Here is a 15,907-nt window from a genome sequence, read left to right on the forward strand (position 1 = left end):
TTCGCCGATATGAGCTCCTCAAGCACTCAGAATTCTCAGTCAAACTTATGTCGTCGGCAGCTGCTTGCAATGGGAAAAGGTGCTTTCCATTAAGATGAATCTTTTAGTATGGCGGTTCTTCATCATCCTTTCTTTCTTTGATCTCGTTGCTGAACGCGACATCGTAATGCGACTTGTCAGATGAGGACAAGGATGACGAGAACTAGTTACCATTCTGATCCCTCATGAGCTTATGAAGCAAATGAGTATGAGTCTCAAAGACGATGGATATATTTATTAACATACTTATTCGAATAATTAATTGGGTACATGAATTAGAACTAGGTTCATCTATTACCACTCTAGGGCAATCCCCAAAGCCTGGTTGACCTCCCTTATCGCTGTCGCGATCGATTTAGATGCCACCATAAAAAAAACATCCTGACCGCGTACGGTGTCTAGTGACGAGAAGTAGCGGGGAAGCGCCAAGACAGCCACGGGGCTCATGGCGGATGCAGGGCACTGGAAAGGGTTGCTGTGGCTTTTGCGTGCGTTGTTGGTTCCCTTGCATGGGTTCTGCAGTCTTCACGAATCGGAGGTGAAGGCGAAGGCTATCCAGGGTCCGATCAGCCTTCACCTACATCATCTGGCAGCTGGTGACTTGGCATTGAGATGTGCTATGACGATATGTATTGCCAGGATTGACGCTCCTGAGCTCAGAGCTTTGGGACAAATGAGGTGTTCCTGCATATGTTATATTCCCCGAATGGCACATGCTAAACAATGAATAAAACATGTTTTACCGCAATTTAGCGCAAAAGGTCAAGTGCGTATTATTCCGGAGAAATACCATTATTCCATCTGGACATTATGAGAATTGAGTTGACATGCATTATTCGACCGTAGTACGCAGAGAGAGAATGGCGCTCTGGATGATGATTAGTGGTCATCTCCTTGATGTTTTAACGGCCATTCTCAGTGATCATTTTCCCAACATATCACTTGAGCGATTTATTCAAATGGGCGCCTTTCTAACTCGACAGTGTGCAGATAATAGTAAAACAAATGAAAATCGAGGCGAAGCACAGAGAAATTGTGCGACAGTGCCTCGCCGAGACGCAAAAGATAGAGACGGTCGAGTGTGAGCGTGACCTTACGTTGAGCTGTGCTCCTCGGCAATAATGCTGCACTTTTGATCCCAATTTGTTGCGATATCTCCTTTTCTCATTCCCCTTTATGCAAGCCGTCAATGGCGTTTATTCTTTTCCTTTTCCCGCAATACTTGCCCCGGCCTCTATGCGCCCTCAATAATGGAACAATACTAGCATCCGTGCACACCCACTTTTCTCCGGCAACCAATCCGCCATATGACTTCTAAATGCAAATAATCTATCCTGACGCCAAAGCCTCTATTAACGAGAAGATACATTTCCAAGAACTGTAGCTTCGTTCTGTACGTTGTCTAAGACGCTCCGAAAGTGAATCCAGAACAGAACCGAATAATAATGATTGCCTGCCAATCCTATCCACTTGTAATAAGCAAACTGACTCAATATATCCCAGTACCAAAATTACTTTGGGATCAAGTCTAATTCCAAAAAGGTAATGTTTTAAGATCCTCAGTCGAAAGCTCGGAGACCGACGCAGAAGCCTCATGCTTCGACACCGAGTTTGCGCTGCGACGGGACAGATAATGAATCGTCTTGATGCCGGCCCCTTCGAGAAACGGTAACACGAGGTGATAATTTAAGCCAATTTGCTCCACCGAGTGACTGTCGTCTGATAGCGCAAAGCGGCCCTCACGCTCAAGGAATGCCTTAATGAGTAACAAGTCAGCACATTGTATTTTAACTCAATTCGGATGGGTAGATATATCTATGCACGCATGCCCTCATCCATCCCACAACTAAACTTACCTGACAGATTTCCTGCTTCGGATAAGGTTCTTGCATTCCTTTTCGTAAACTAGCAGAGTTGATCTCAAGGATTCCTCCGTATTCGGCTATAAAGTCCAAGTTTCGAAGAACCTTGCGCCATACTCCTTTGAACTGCTGAAACGTGCGGTCTGGATCATCGCTCTTAAGGCGGATCAGGTCGAAGTGTCCTACAAGCGGGGGCCGAGTCGCTTTAAGCATTTCGAATTGATCGTCAAAATAATCTTCAAACAACTTCTCATCAGTGCCACCTGATTTATCACGTGCGGCCTGGTATGTTTGATCGTCAAGATCAATGGGAATAGTGTGCACGTGATGTACTGAGCCCATGAACATGTCGAACTGAAACTTTTCAAGTAATTTCTCAATCATGGTCCGCGATGAGGGCCTGATCCAGTCTGTCTCGAAGCCAATGAGCAGTTCAATCTGGGATCCGTAAACCTGCCGCAGTCGTAGAGCTTCTGCGTAGTATGCATCAAATTTATTGACTAGGTATTGTTCTGTCTCTCCAGCTTCGGTCTTTTCGTTTCATGATTCCGGTCAGTATGCATCACGGCTTTTGATCGGAAACAGGCTGGGCATGGGAAGGTGGTTTTCCCGGGGGAGATGTGAAAATGTTCTGTTCTAGATGGGATGGCAACGATGAGGACAGTGGTGAACGAAATCGAAAGATACATAAACGAACAAATTAACTGATTTCTTGAGCAAAATCGCAAATCAAATAGTAAGGAATCCGAAAAAAAAAGTAAGGATAGCTTGACTAGCTGAAAAAAAAAGATTACAATTGCAACGACTGAGATAAAAGAAAGGAAAAGCAAGTAAAGTTTGCATTCTGCAAGCATCATGAGAACAATATCAACTGACCTCCTCAGGGTACAAATCTGCATGGTCTCTGGGCATATGCTCTGTCAGAGCGAAGACACGCATTTTCCGCGCAATCGCAGTCTGGATCATCTCTTCCAATGTACATTTTGCGTGTGAGCAAAATTGCCCCGAATGGCTATGGTGAGAGAAGGGCATTCTGGAAGAGGTACAATAATACAATTTAATTCGACCTTCAGCTCTTGTTCGACTACCCGGATCAATCGATGAAAGATCCTTGTACCTTATCCCGCTGTTAACGTTTGAAGTTGATATCAACCGCACAATCGGAACAGCTAATTAGGGTTCGGGTAGCTCGACTACGGAGTACTGTAATGCCGTAGCTGGCCTACTGCGCCACTGGGTTATCGATGGCCATCACATCTGATAAGATCTTAACCACAACCCTGCCACACCTGCCTAGCCATTGCGACCAATTTAATTTACCCAAGTCAATTCCGTACCTGAGCTCGAGCTTCTGCTAGGATGGTTTCTGTCGTTGTTGCAGATTCGCACAGTTTCAGGATCGCCCAAATGAAAGGGGAAATTTTGCCACTTCGGAGCAGAAGTCTCTCGACAATCGGTGTGTCGAATTTTAGTGCAGCTGCACATGTGGCATGATCGCATGATACCTGTGATAGTAAAACAATTATTATATCCTTTTCGGGGGGTTGATCTGCAAGTATAGTTCAGATAATGATCAGGGTTGTTCTTACTATACTACTCACCACGAATGCTCCTAAAATTCCTCAAAAAATGGCGATCCGGTGAGACGTGTGCAGCAGAACTACTTCAATGACATTATTCAGAAATAAGTAATTACGATGAAAGGGAAATCGTGTGCGGATGTGAGAAGCTTCATATTTGTGGAATTCTAAAGAAGCCCAGAGGCGTGCTTCTGAGAAATTTAGATACATTTCTGGGTGGCCTTTCGATTTGACTTAAGTGTACAATCACACTCTTTTTTTTTTCCTTCGAAAAAAAAAAAAAAGGAAGATAATCCAATCCAAATCCAAGGACAATGTTAATTGAAGCCTCTATGCTTGCATTTTCCTGTTCAGAGCAGCAAGTTGGCTCACTTGGTCAAGATCAAAGACTTAGACTTCCTGGCAATCACACCCGTCATCCAGGACGATATTGACTTTCTGAGTTTTGTTATGTAACCACTGATCATATATACTCGAATTTTGGAAATTTTCTTGGAGTAATGTGGCTATCTTTGCTCGATTCAATTGAAAAGCAATTCGCATATTCCTTCGTAATATTGCCAAATTTTGGGGCTTGTAAAACCAAAGAGCCAAAGACCCTTATTCAAAGATTACATCGTAGCAGCTGGTTTATGTAGGTATGAGGAAATTGCAGTATCAAGGCCTGGCTGTAAGGCCAGATGATCGACGGAATCACCACAAATTCATAATCCATCACCACTACTGCTTTAAAGTTTAGCTGTTGCACGTCCCGTATGGAGTTCCTGGTGCAATTCTGTCTCAGCAGAAGGGCAAAAATGTGCATGTTTTGTGAGAACCATGCGCAAGGAGAAGAGCCCGGACAAGAGTATAGTTCATTTAGTTGTTTGAATATATAAACTCTCCTGGATATTCCCCGATGTATCGACGCACCCGCAACTTGCTCAGTCACTGCATGTAATTTCCGCACCAACGTAGTTGTGCTAATAACTAGGCGGTCAAAGTGTACGCAAAGCCTTTCAATATCGTCAACCTAATCAGATCAGATCACCAGCGTATCGGTGTTAAGGCTTCTGCAGCTGATTTTGAGGTACTGTGGCCAAGTACAATGTGCCACAAGCATTCGCGGGCAAGCGTGCAAGGAGAGAATAACCGTCAGTCAGTTGTGAGAGAATTTCCAGCATAGCGTTGATGAAAAGTTGATGTAATTCTGCATTGAAAACTGTGTTTGCTATCGAGGATTCGTTGGACCTTTGAATAGCACGTTTGGATGTCAACGGTCACCCTGTGTTTATATTCTGGGTAAGTGGTCAGTCGTTCGCCAGGCGTGAGAATTTTCAAGCCTCGACCTGTTTGAGGACTGATAAGCTGGAACCCTGAACCAGAACGATGCTAATTCAATGAAAATGCTACCTGAGCCATCAGTGCATTGGAAGCTGAGGTTATTCGGACCCATCAGTGAAGCCTATAGCCAGAGGGAGCCGCCTCAAAGCTCGTAGGGCACTTCCATTAGTACCTGCCCCTCATCCATCATGAAAATGGCGTTAGATTAATGTCACCTGACAGCATCAAGGAACGAACCTGAGAAAAAAAATTTGCAATATATGCTTTTCGGCCGAATGATGGATGTGTGCAAATTCACGGAACCTTGACAGCTGGCATTTGCTTTAGACAAAGGGCTACTGTGCGACTGCCGCGGAATATACCTCGTAACCTCGTTCGAACCCTCCAGTCTGATATTAGAAGTACCTGCTTCGATTTTCAAACTCTATCCTACCAGGGTATAACTTAGCAAGCAACCATCCCAACTGCTGCTAACTCATCCGAATACTTGTCAAAGTGGAGCCCTCACGGAGCAAGTTTTCCAAAAGTCTAATCCTCTTGAGAGGGAACGGATTGAAGTTTGCTAAAAAGACTTGAGGAAAATTGCCTTTCAAACTTACCTTAGTTACTTCACCCAATGAATGGCTATCAGAAGAGCGACTCTTAGACTCGATTAGAACAATGATTCCACCAGCTTCTCCCAGGGCTATCTCAAATAGACACACTCTCATTTTACCAGTCTCCACTACGAAGCTCAGCTCTTCCGCGCATAGCTTCCTGACCCACGGATAATTCCTGGGCTCCTCCACCTGGCCAAGCTAAGGGTCCCACCTTTTACCATGACATCCAATGGCTACCGTGGTTATGCTTGGGTCCAATGAGGAGTTTTTGTTTTTTGTTATAATGGGAGGCCCAAATTAGGTGGCGGAAGAGCGAGCGGGCGAGCAAAGACTATTCAAGGGAGCGAGTTCTAAACCCTGTCAATTGCTGGAGCATCATCAGATGATTTTTGGATGCTGACTGGGAATGCCCCACCAAAACAGACCAGGCTAGAACGAACGCCTTCTACAACAGGAAAATGTCCGTTCTCATGGATACAGTTACATTCTATTAGCTGGTTGACAGCTGCGAGCACAACGGTTCATCCCGCCACAACCATCTTTCTGGGTGGGAAGGTGAAAGGGTGTCTCCCAGGGCCCTGGACAGCTGTCGGGACATATCCATTTGAATGACAGGTTCCAAGGGGCAAAAAGGATCAAGGGTATACCATCCACGGATATAAAGTTTATGTTAATACGATTCCATCCTCGCTGGAGAGGCTGCAGTTTTCAAGGCTACCGGATTCACTTTGTCTAAGAAAATGGCAATTCAGGTTACCACAGCCAGAACTTTCTCGGTTATTGTTGCATCCGCGTCGGACTGAAGACTGCTCCACAAACCACCAATAGATTTCGTCCTTGGTAGGAGACCTGAGTCCGGACCAAGCGGGCCGTGGACGGCCTTTCTCCCGAACCGACGGCTTCAGGTCGAAGTGGCCAAATTTCGCTTTTTTTCTCCGATGAAAAGCGCTTTGGCTTCGAATTACGCTGAGGTGACCATCAAAGGGCGGCTTGGCTGAGGGTTGGACAGTGTGGACAGTAATAATTGCCCCTCGCGCCAAATTGGTTCGGCCCGAGACCACAGCGGTCCGTGTTCAATGTGGAATCTCAAAGGTGGTGTCCCTTGAGGCTTCGTCTGCTACTTCTTCGTCTTCGATGGTTCATCATCAACTAAACTCTGTACAGGACAAAAAATTTGAGCTTGTGGGGCAGTTAGGGATTGTACAAGATCGATCGTTCTTATCCACGAGTCTAAAGTGTCGATTGAGTACAGAAGTGTATTCCGATCTTTTTCTATAGACGGCAGGCGGTCCATTTCCTTTTCCCCTCGAGTGCTTCAGAAACCGAGAATTGCAGGGGTTTGGGAAATTTAGACCACCTGAACCAGGTGACTACTGCGTATGGTCTCTTTAGTGCAATGGCATACCCTGTTCGGCTCACTAGCTACATTTGAGAGTGGGCAATTAGTCCATGACCGCGGGTACCTTCTACCCAAAAAACATCACTGTTGCCCCCTGATCGGCCTTTTCAGTCCCGTCTTTACGCAATCTGCAAGGTAGCCTGAGTCCTCGAGAGGAAAGCATATTGTTGATCATAATGATATTTATCATCGCCACGTGCGATACACAATTGCGCACGCCTAACAGGGCGTGAACTCGATTGGCGACCAGATCTGGGCAAAACCCGAAAAGTATGACGTTTGAGATGGGTGTCTTGCAAAGGTTCTTACTTGGAGTAAATGTCAACGAAAAAAGAATTCTGGGCATCACAAACAAAGTTTTGCCAAGGCCTTCCGGTGGACGATTAGCGCAGCATTGATGTATTTGTCACTTTGAGCTGCGTTCGCAGCGATTGTCCCTATTCGGAAACCCTCGATGACTTATTGTGTGGGTGGGCATGGGTGCCCAGGTGATGGTCACTAAATTAATTGACGCGGGCTACGAGTCCAGAAAGCCAATGAGAACACCATCCTCGGACTGTTGGCACTAATCAGGACGGAAAAGAACTCGGAGAATTAAAAGCCGGCGGCAGAGTCTCCCATGCAAATGATGGTGTCAAAGAGAGAAAGGCCCAAAGAGCTGTGGGCATGATCATTTCCTTGGGTGGGAAGGATGTTGTTCTTAGTTCGCCAGCACCGCGGGCTGTCTGTTTGGCGAGGAGCGTACGCATCTCAGCTAAACGAGGAAGAAGATTTGCGTTTGATGCAGTATGGACCTAACTAACGTGACAGTCATCCCGCGCTGGAATTTCCCAGTCGGAAAAGCAGACCTCAGCGCACCGTCCACGGCACTTACGACGCCGTCGCTGCAGGCGTTTGGCCGACCTAAACAATCAACCCGTCCAGGACGCCTCTTTATTACAGAGTGCCGCGGGTTCTCGGCGATTTTAGGAGAGGATGAGGTGCTCGTAGGCGTACCAGAGGTAGTGGTTGGAGGTACTCGCAACAGTACTCACAAAAGCGTCAGATTGGGGTACCTTGGGTCCCACGCGGGGAGCTCAAGGTATCATTCGCGAAACACAAAACTGAAGACAAAATGCTTCGAGAAACGCGGTCCATCTATTCTTAATAGGCCCCTTGAATCAGCGTTGCTTGCAGGCTTCTGAGACCCCAGGTTCAGCGGTCCCGGTACGTTGGACTGGGTGCGGTGAACCTGGCCCTCGTGGGTGAAGAAAGAGGGACGTTTTTCTCGTGGTGGGCGTTGGGGGCTCGGGGGAGGATGAATTGACCCATGCAGCAGTTTGCGGCAAAGCTGCCGAACCCGAAGCTCGCTCAAACCCGGTCCTAGTCATTTCTGACTGCAACTTGTCTGATGACATTTCATGGGCAGCACTACGTAGAGTGAACCCTAGTGGTACCGAACGGCGGCGAGAGCTTGATTAGGTCTTGGTCCGGTACGTGGGCCGCTGTGCCCCCGCACACACCATCTCCGTCTCTCTCACTTCGCACCAGCGATCGCTCGCCGAATTAACTTACTCCTCCTCGTATGGGGCCCATCGAGGGCTTTTTTTTCTCTCAGGCCAAACCGGCTCGAACTGCGACCCCCCTCCCCCCTATCGGCCCCACTCCCTTTCCAACCGTGTGATTCTGCCGGTTCCATCGCTCTAGTCTTCATCGTGACCCGCCTGTGGTCGCTCGTTTTTGAAGATCCTGGGATGGTATATCAGATACAGATCCAAGGACTGAGGGTCCAAAAGCATCGTGCCATTCGCTAATCAGGCATGATCGAGACATCCCTGGGGGTTTTGACAGCCACCTCAATCCGACTTCTCATGCAGTTATCTCCTTGATCTGTTTACCGTTATTATATCGCCGTCACGTCCCTTCTCGTGCTCTTCGACTTTGTCCTTTTTCGCTCGTTGCTCCCCCGGTTAATGTGTCTTGGCCACTGAAGGCCTCAAATCAGTCCAAATGGATCGCGCAGCCGAATCTGATTCCTACAAGATCATTGCTTGTCATGCCGCTTTGATCGCCATCTCCACGATTGCCGTCGGCCTTCGTCTATATTCGCGTGTCATTGTGGTCAAGCATGCAGGATGGGATGATTGTGAGTGGTTGCTTTTCCCGGATGCCGCTCTTGGTGCTCTTGGAAATACTGACATCTCGTCTCCTCGCAGTTCTTTGTGCGTTGAGCTATGTATGGATTTCGGCAACCGCATTGGAATACAATGTGACATTATGTTCTTGAAGCTGATATCAAATGCCAGGTGCTCATTATGACCGTGATGATTATCGATCTTGTTTGTACGTTTTTTTCGCCGCCTTTCTCAAGTATTCTGTATCGCAAATTAACAATCTCGCAGCTTGTGATTCGGAATTAGGTCGTCACTGGGATACACTTAGCATGAAGCACATGGAGCAGTTTCTTAAGGTATGGAATTTACTTCATGCATATAATCGTTGCTAATGGATGTTCTCAGTATCAATTTGCCGTGGAAATGCTTTATATTGCCGCTTTCATGTCCATCAAAATGTCCTACGTTTGTCTCTATCTTCGTATCTTCCCTCATCGGACGTTCCGGATCATAAATTACTGCCTTCTCGCCTTCCTGACATGCAATTGGCTCGAGGAGACAATGGTTGTCGTGTTTCAATGCCACCCTGTCGCTCATGCCTTCATGCCTTTGATGAAAGGTTCCTGTCTCAACCTACTTACCTTCTACTACGTTTCATTCGGCATTAAGCTGGCAACCGACCTGATCGTCTTCTCCTTGCCGATTCCAATGATGCGAGGCGCCAATATGCCAAAGGCCCAGTACATTGGTGTTCTTGTTATGTTTACCTTGGGTTTCTTGTAAGTCTGCCCAATCCTCCCGCTTCCCAATTCTCTTTACGCTAATCGGAACGGTCACAGCGTTTGTATCGTCAGTATTATCCGTGCTACTTATCTCAAAGATTCCATCACCGATGCAACCTGTAAGCTACCGAAGACTCTCCGCCACCATTCGTGTCCATATGAGCTGACTCATTCCTCTTCCAGGGCTGCTTGTTGACCAATTGAACTGGTCCGTCATCGAAGTCAACACTGCCGTCATTGCCTCTTGCATTCCTGCTCTCAAGACGCTCGTCATGCAGTCCTCTGGTATGCGAAGATTGCTCGGCATGTACAGAACGCACGGCGCAAGCTCTCGTGATCACTATGATCTGAAAACGAACAACATGCCACTTACGGACCTCGGACGTTCTCGTCACGATAAGCGTGAGCGCATCTTGGAAGACGGCGAGAGTGAGGAGAACATCATGGCCAACGGGTCCGAGCCTGGCCATGGTGACATCACCGTCACTACGAAATGGTCCATTATCACCTCGCAACATGAGGCCAAATAGACTGATTACAACATCCGGGGTCGTACCCCCTCCAAAGTCACTGCCAACTACCCTACATTCTTTTATGTCAACGTCGCGGGCGACATAACTGGCTACCGTCATCCACAATAATTGGACCCTTCACATTTACAATCGCTTTAGAGCAGCACGTTTTGTAGATGTCCTTCTCCCCCCCCCCCTCCTTTCTGATTCACTTGTTCTGCACATAGCGAACCTCTCAGCGATTCATGATTCGGCACACGATTAATCTGTCGTGAGCCTAACTATAGACTCTTTTTGCATATTACTCTTTCTTTTTCCTGCATTACGGTTCGATACCATTTTCTTTTCTCTTTTCTCTTCCATCGTCATCGTTTGGACCACGGCTATACCCTGGGGCCTTAGCCACATTTTATAATGGCCACCCTTTCTCCTTTCTCTTTCACTTCACTATTGTTTTTCTTTATTTGTCTCCGCTTCTTCGTTTCACAGCGGCTTTTGAATGTCAATAAGAATTTATTTTGAAGATGGTTGCCAATAGAGTACTAGACCTAATAGGAAGTTTCTTAATTGGCTTACCTACCTACATTGTCCCCTTGCAAGAATACAAGCGCACCCGGCGGGCCTCCCACTATCGTACGCTTGCAATCGTCCCAAAACCGTTGCTTTTTTTTTCGATTTGCCTAATCACGATTCAAGTACTCGACGCCTATGTACAAGGCATCATGCGGACCTAATACCTCACGACAAATCGGCTTCAAGATTATAGTTTGAGTTGGCACATTGTCCCTGTTTTCTATATACGATCATACCCGATTCGATGGCGAGCAATCATCTTTCTTGTCATTGCTGAGTAACCACCCTGTAATCTTCAATCTTCTGAGGCCATCTTTTCCCATTCCTCTAGACAAACATGTCACACCGAATGAATCCCGCCTTAGCCCTACTCCTATTGTTCGATGAAACTCAGAGGGAAAGACTTGTCGCAGATGTGGAAACTCATAGAAAGCCTCCGACTCTATAACCACAAACGCAGGCCATCACATTCTAAAAATGACTAATTCTCCCTAGCACCTTTGGCCATCGCCTTCAGAGCAATTATACATGGAATGCCGCGGCATCAATTACGGTTATCCAAGTGACCAACTTATTTGCTACGATTTCTCAGAGACGGTAATACAAGTTCAACGTAGTTTAGCTCTAGGTAATTTGTGAGTTCACGATATTGCACGCACTGCTCACCAGTCTCAGTTTTCACCTGCATTGGAATCTGGTTCCGGGATTTTATATAGGACCCCTTCTACTCCTCCTTCTACTCTTGCGACACCCTACGCCCCCGAGGTTATCCATGACCGCAATTCGCATAGTGGCATCGGTTACGATGGCGGTTCGACATCTCAATACCGTCTTGTCTGGCCCAAGCCTTGACGAACATGTTTCGGGATATTGAAGAACATAAGAAAGAGATTCATGGTACAATTATCGGAGTTCTGCCATAGGATGTCTTACTCTTGACTTTCCTGTTTCACGGCACATTATTTCTCGGGAACCAAGAGCACCTTACGCCTCACAATCTTCCCATACGAGTCTAAGAAGTGTGTAACCAATGTACGGAGTCTCGTGTGGGCTGGCCAGGCGTGGGCTCTAAGACAAGGTGACGTTCTAGAACTTGAATTCTTATGGTTTCGCCGCGGAGAGTATTTCTTTGTGACTGTTTGAAATTCCTCTGGGAGGCCATTCCGAAAACCTTTTACCCGGTAGAGCCTCGGCTTGAGCCACAATCTCAAGGCCACTTGATTCGTTTTCCATGTTTGATTCATCCAACGATCGTCGAGCGTCAAGAAATGCCTAATTGCGAATGAAGAAAGCTGCTAATCCGCATCTAAACGTCTGCCTCGGACAGGACATTCATTCTGGTCAGTTACAAAGTTTGACGACAATCACAGGCGTCGCCGAATTGAGCTTCAGCATGATGCTGTAATGTCGAACAGCAAACGATCTTGCCAAGACTATAATGCAGAGAAAAGGAAATGATGAATTTCGTTTCAGGAAAGAAGATGGAATAAAAATTGTGACATTCGGAAAAGCACTGAGATGCAAAGAATCCTACAGACTATTGAGACGATAGAGCTATGCTCCTGGCAAAGGATTCTTTTCACGGAATACGATACGACACCGCGGCTCTGAAATCGCTTCGATATCGTCAAAAAAAAAAAAAAAAAAAAAAAAAAAAAATCCTCTACTACACGTAGCTACGCTCGAAAATTCACAGGACCCCTAACTCAGGGAGCTAAAATGGCAAGTGTCAGAACCACCTCCTTACCCCGCAGTGCAGACACTAAACAACTAAATAGGGAGAAATGGCCTGATGTTCTGTATGCACTCAGGCCAAAAAACAAATTGCAGGTTGCAAAAGGCAACAATAAGCGCCGCGTTTATTATTGCAACCACTCTCAAACTGCGCGAATCGAACGATCTGTGCGATCTAAGCGCAACGGCTTTTCTTACGTTCCATAGCATAACGGTAGGTGAACACAGGATTCAATATAAAATTGCTTCAGGTAATCAATCCCCTGAATTGGTCGCCAATTCTCGGCATTGACTTGGCATCAATTTTCGCAACAATGTGGGACCTCTCCTGAGCAACAGGAATTGGTTGTTATTCCATTGGACGACGGTCAGCACTACTTGAATTTCCCGGCACCAATGATGGGAGATCGACTGCATGGTGAGACAAAGCATGTGTTGCAGAGCTTCGTCAAGGACTTTTCACATTGTATCAAGCACTGCGCCGTGATGATAGCAGCGTCGCCATTGGTGCTTTCTCAGCAAATTTCACAACAGCATATCTGCTCCTCCTTGTCCCATCCTCGAAGCGATGAGATCCTTGCTTGCTCAGGGCGGGGGTGAATGGGTGGCGAACCGTTCGGACACACAGAACTGTTTGATCACATCGTTTAGATACTTTTCAACTATGTATGGCATCCGTGACTAGGGCCTGAAAGCCTAGAACATCAAAGGATCAGCAATTTTCTTTTCGCACATGGGCTGAGCAAGAGTTTCGCGTGCAGGGTGATCGATGCAGCTGTAAGGTTTCCCACGTTATAGTGGACCAGGATAACAGACAGGGGGGAGAGGGGGCGACCAGGGACATGGCAGGGATGGTCTCAGGGTTCTCATCGGCTGGGGTTCTTATGATTCGTCAACAGCGGACAAAAAATCAACTGATTATTGTGGGCTGTAAATCACCGAGTTGACATTCGGCCTAGAATCGAGAACAAAAAGACCACAATTCGTGCCCCACGCTCATTTTGCGTCTCAACCGAGACGCTTTCGCTCGCAGGGTTGAGAAGTAGGCGAGAAAACAAAGAGAAGGGGAAAGATCAGACGCTGAACGCTTTCAAATTTTGTTTTGCCCTTCGCAACCTCGCGACCCTTAGTATAGGGGTATTATTGACCGGCGCTCAACTCCTTATCGCAAAGCTCTTTGGCAGCTAGGTCGCTTACAAGTGGGTAGTTCTCCACAATCATAATAAACTCTACGGTCCATTGCGACAGCGTATGATGCTTTGGTATGTACACGCATATTTGACCGAAAAGAAGACTTGAGCACACGCTCAGCGATCCACATTTGTCACTTAGATATTGATAGATTTGGCCTAGAGAGCATATTGTTCCTGTGCAGATTATCAAATCGCCAGCATCATGGATGCCCAGTAATCATGTAGCTGCTGAAAATGCTGCATTTTCACTATTCAATCCCGGGGATACTCTCTTTACGAGCGGCAGTTACGACCAGATCCGGTTTTTTTTTTAACCACCTTCAGCGCCTGCATGCATGTGGCTGCATGGATATATTCGACTGCTTACTCCGACGGATTACCTCTCAAGGTTTGCAGCGAGATACAAAATACGGCATGGCGTTACTAGTTTGCAAAGCAGCACATGGCCAAGGCCCATGCTCGAAAATATCATTTCGACCCCTTATTGGCGATGCGAGCTCCGGCACGGCCCCTAGCGGCTTCGGCCCTGCTGCCGGTTTTTGGCGGTGTTTGTCCGGCAAAAGAACCTTGGCCGTAGAAATTCTCGACTCCAATACATGCTCCTGATCAATAGTACTCTGTATTGCCGGAACTTCCGTCAATCGCATCTGAAGAATAGTACTGATCAATTGACTGGGCGAACCCAGCGTGGAGCTTATTACAGACTGCTCCGATTGAGTGATCAACGGCGTGCAGAGTTACTTTCAGAAACGATTTGCATCAGACTTGAGAGGTTCGGATGCTTCGGCGAATCGACTGTTGGCTTAGTTATCTGGCTTGTCCGATCATATCCTGTAAAAAGTTCTTCCATGATGCTTCGATCAGTGCATGAGGGAATCAGTGCGTGGAGACCCGCACCGAAGTGCCAATAGCATGGTCGGTAACACCACAACTACTTTGTACCTCTCTTTTCAGAGAGACTAATCAACTGGACTGGACCGATGCTAGCGATTCGCGAGTGCATCCCTTCGCGATCCCTCGGCCCTCGTGGAGATGACGAGAGTTGCCGCCGGCAGCGGCGGCCCTGTTCAGAAGTGGAAAACTGCAAAGCGGCCAGAACCCTCTGTGGGCCATAACTTGATCCTTCATGCCTTCTCTTCCCTCATGGCTTGATAGCTTGGCGTTATCACCTTGTGAGGCCGCTTTGAAAACTGTCATTGTAGCAAGGTGAGTTTAGTTTGGGTTCTGATTTCACCTTTGGGCTGGCTACGAGCGACTGATAGCACGCAAAAAATAAAGCATGGTGCAAACTGTATACGCTCAGAAGAGCACTATACGGAGTTGGGCAATTGTCCGCTCGTTATCTCGACCCGCTTCCATCAAGCAATGATGAATGTGGACCCGGTCAGAACCCACCCTCGCGTGCGCCACAGCGGATTTGGACTGGGTTTGGGGAGCAAAGAGGAGATGAGAGCGGAGCTGGCGAGCGACCGAAAAAAGGTGACAGTTAGCAAGACCATGGCATCAACCTCCTACCAGCGCTGGCTAGGTAGGGGCACCAGTGCACCGCCCGAGAGTTACCACTCTTTTGCCCCCCTCTCGGTTAGATTCTGCACGAGGGCGCCTGGCACCCTGACACTCACTCTCCCTTTCGGCATTACTCCCTTGCTCGTTGCACCCCTCGGAGAGGTTCGTGTCTGCTTTCCTCTTGTCACTTGTCGCGTGCATCATTGGCCGACTCAATTGGCTGATATCAACCACGCTTCTATAGCGTGCGAAGAGGGGCCGCCCGGAGGAGAGACCGGGGACGCAGTTCGCCCATGAGGTGCCGGTTAACGACGAAGACCTTTTTGTCGCATTGCAGTACATGCGCCCTGGCATCCCCTTGCCCAGCAACTAGTGCCGCTACTATCTAGGCGATGGCAGAAAGCTATTCCATGCCATCCGATATCCTGACCAGCGTGGGACCCCCATTGTGTGGTCCCAGGATGGCATCGCGCACTACCGCACTCAACTGAGACCTTCCTCAGTGGCCATGGGGCCTCGCTTGATTCATTGACCTCTCGCCCCTGCACGCTCGTGGGGCCAGCAGCAAATGAGCAGAGAAGCACGACCTCTCCTCCAAAGACTACATTAGTAGACTGCAACCCCTCGCGGATGCAGACTTCGATTTGGATGTTTGGAGACCGTCTCGAAATTCAGTTTCCTGCATTATTCCCTCTTTGAGTTTGCATTGGCC

The 15,907-nt window shown here is 47.5% G+C and overlaps 3 protein-coding genes across 3 annotated transcripts; 2 read left to right on the forward strand and 1 right to left on the reverse strand.

Annotated features, from left to right (window-relative positions):
- Positions 1 to 1,567: 1,567 nt before the first annotated feature.
- Positions 1,568 to 2,933, reverse strand: L228DRAFT_211080 (histidinol-phosphatase; the record flags this gene model as incomplete). Its single annotated transcript, XM_018329881.1, has 3 exons — positions 1,568 to 1,795; positions 1,896 to 2,432; positions 2,778 to 2,933. 3 exons carry the CDS (start codon positions 2,931 to 2,933, stop codon positions 1,568 to 1,570), a joined length of 921 nt encoding a protein of 306 aa, XP_018187888.1.
- Positions 2,934 to 8,317: 5,384 nt separating this feature from the next.
- On the forward strand, positions 8,318 to 10,376 carry L228DRAFT_248004 (hypothetical protein). The gene is made up of 7 exons (XM_018332768.1): positions 8,318 to 8,927; positions 8,998 to 9,017; positions 9,088 to 9,124; positions 9,184 to 9,251; positions 9,301 to 9,674; positions 9,735 to 9,796; positions 9,861 to 10,376. Exons 1-7 carry the CDS (start codon positions 8,792 to 8,794, stop codon positions 10,205 to 10,207), a joined length of 1,044 nt encoding a protein of 347 aa, XP_018187889.1. The 5' UTR covers positions 8,318 to 8,791; the 3' UTR covers positions 10,208 to 10,376.
- A 4,179-nt stretch (positions 10,377 to 14,555) lies between these two features.
- Positions 14,556 to 15,759, forward strand: L228DRAFT_150840 (hypothetical protein). Its single transcript, XM_018329282.1, has 2 exons — positions 14,556 to 14,895; positions 14,952 to 15,759. Exons 1-2 carry the CDS (start codon positions 14,816 to 14,818, stop codon positions 15,490 to 15,492), a joined length of 621 nt encoding a protein of 206 aa, XP_018187890.1. The 5' UTR covers positions 14,556 to 14,815; the 3' UTR covers positions 15,493 to 15,759.
- The last annotated feature ends 148 nt before the right edge of the window (positions 15,760 to 15,907 follow it).

This window comes from Xylona heveae (assembly GCF_001619985.1).
Source record: "Xylona heveae TC161 unplaced genomic scaffold L228scaffold_6, whole genome shotgun sequence".
Lineage (NCBI taxonomy): Eukaryota > Fungi > Ascomycota > Xylonomycetes > Xylonales > Xylonaceae > Xylona > Xylona heveae.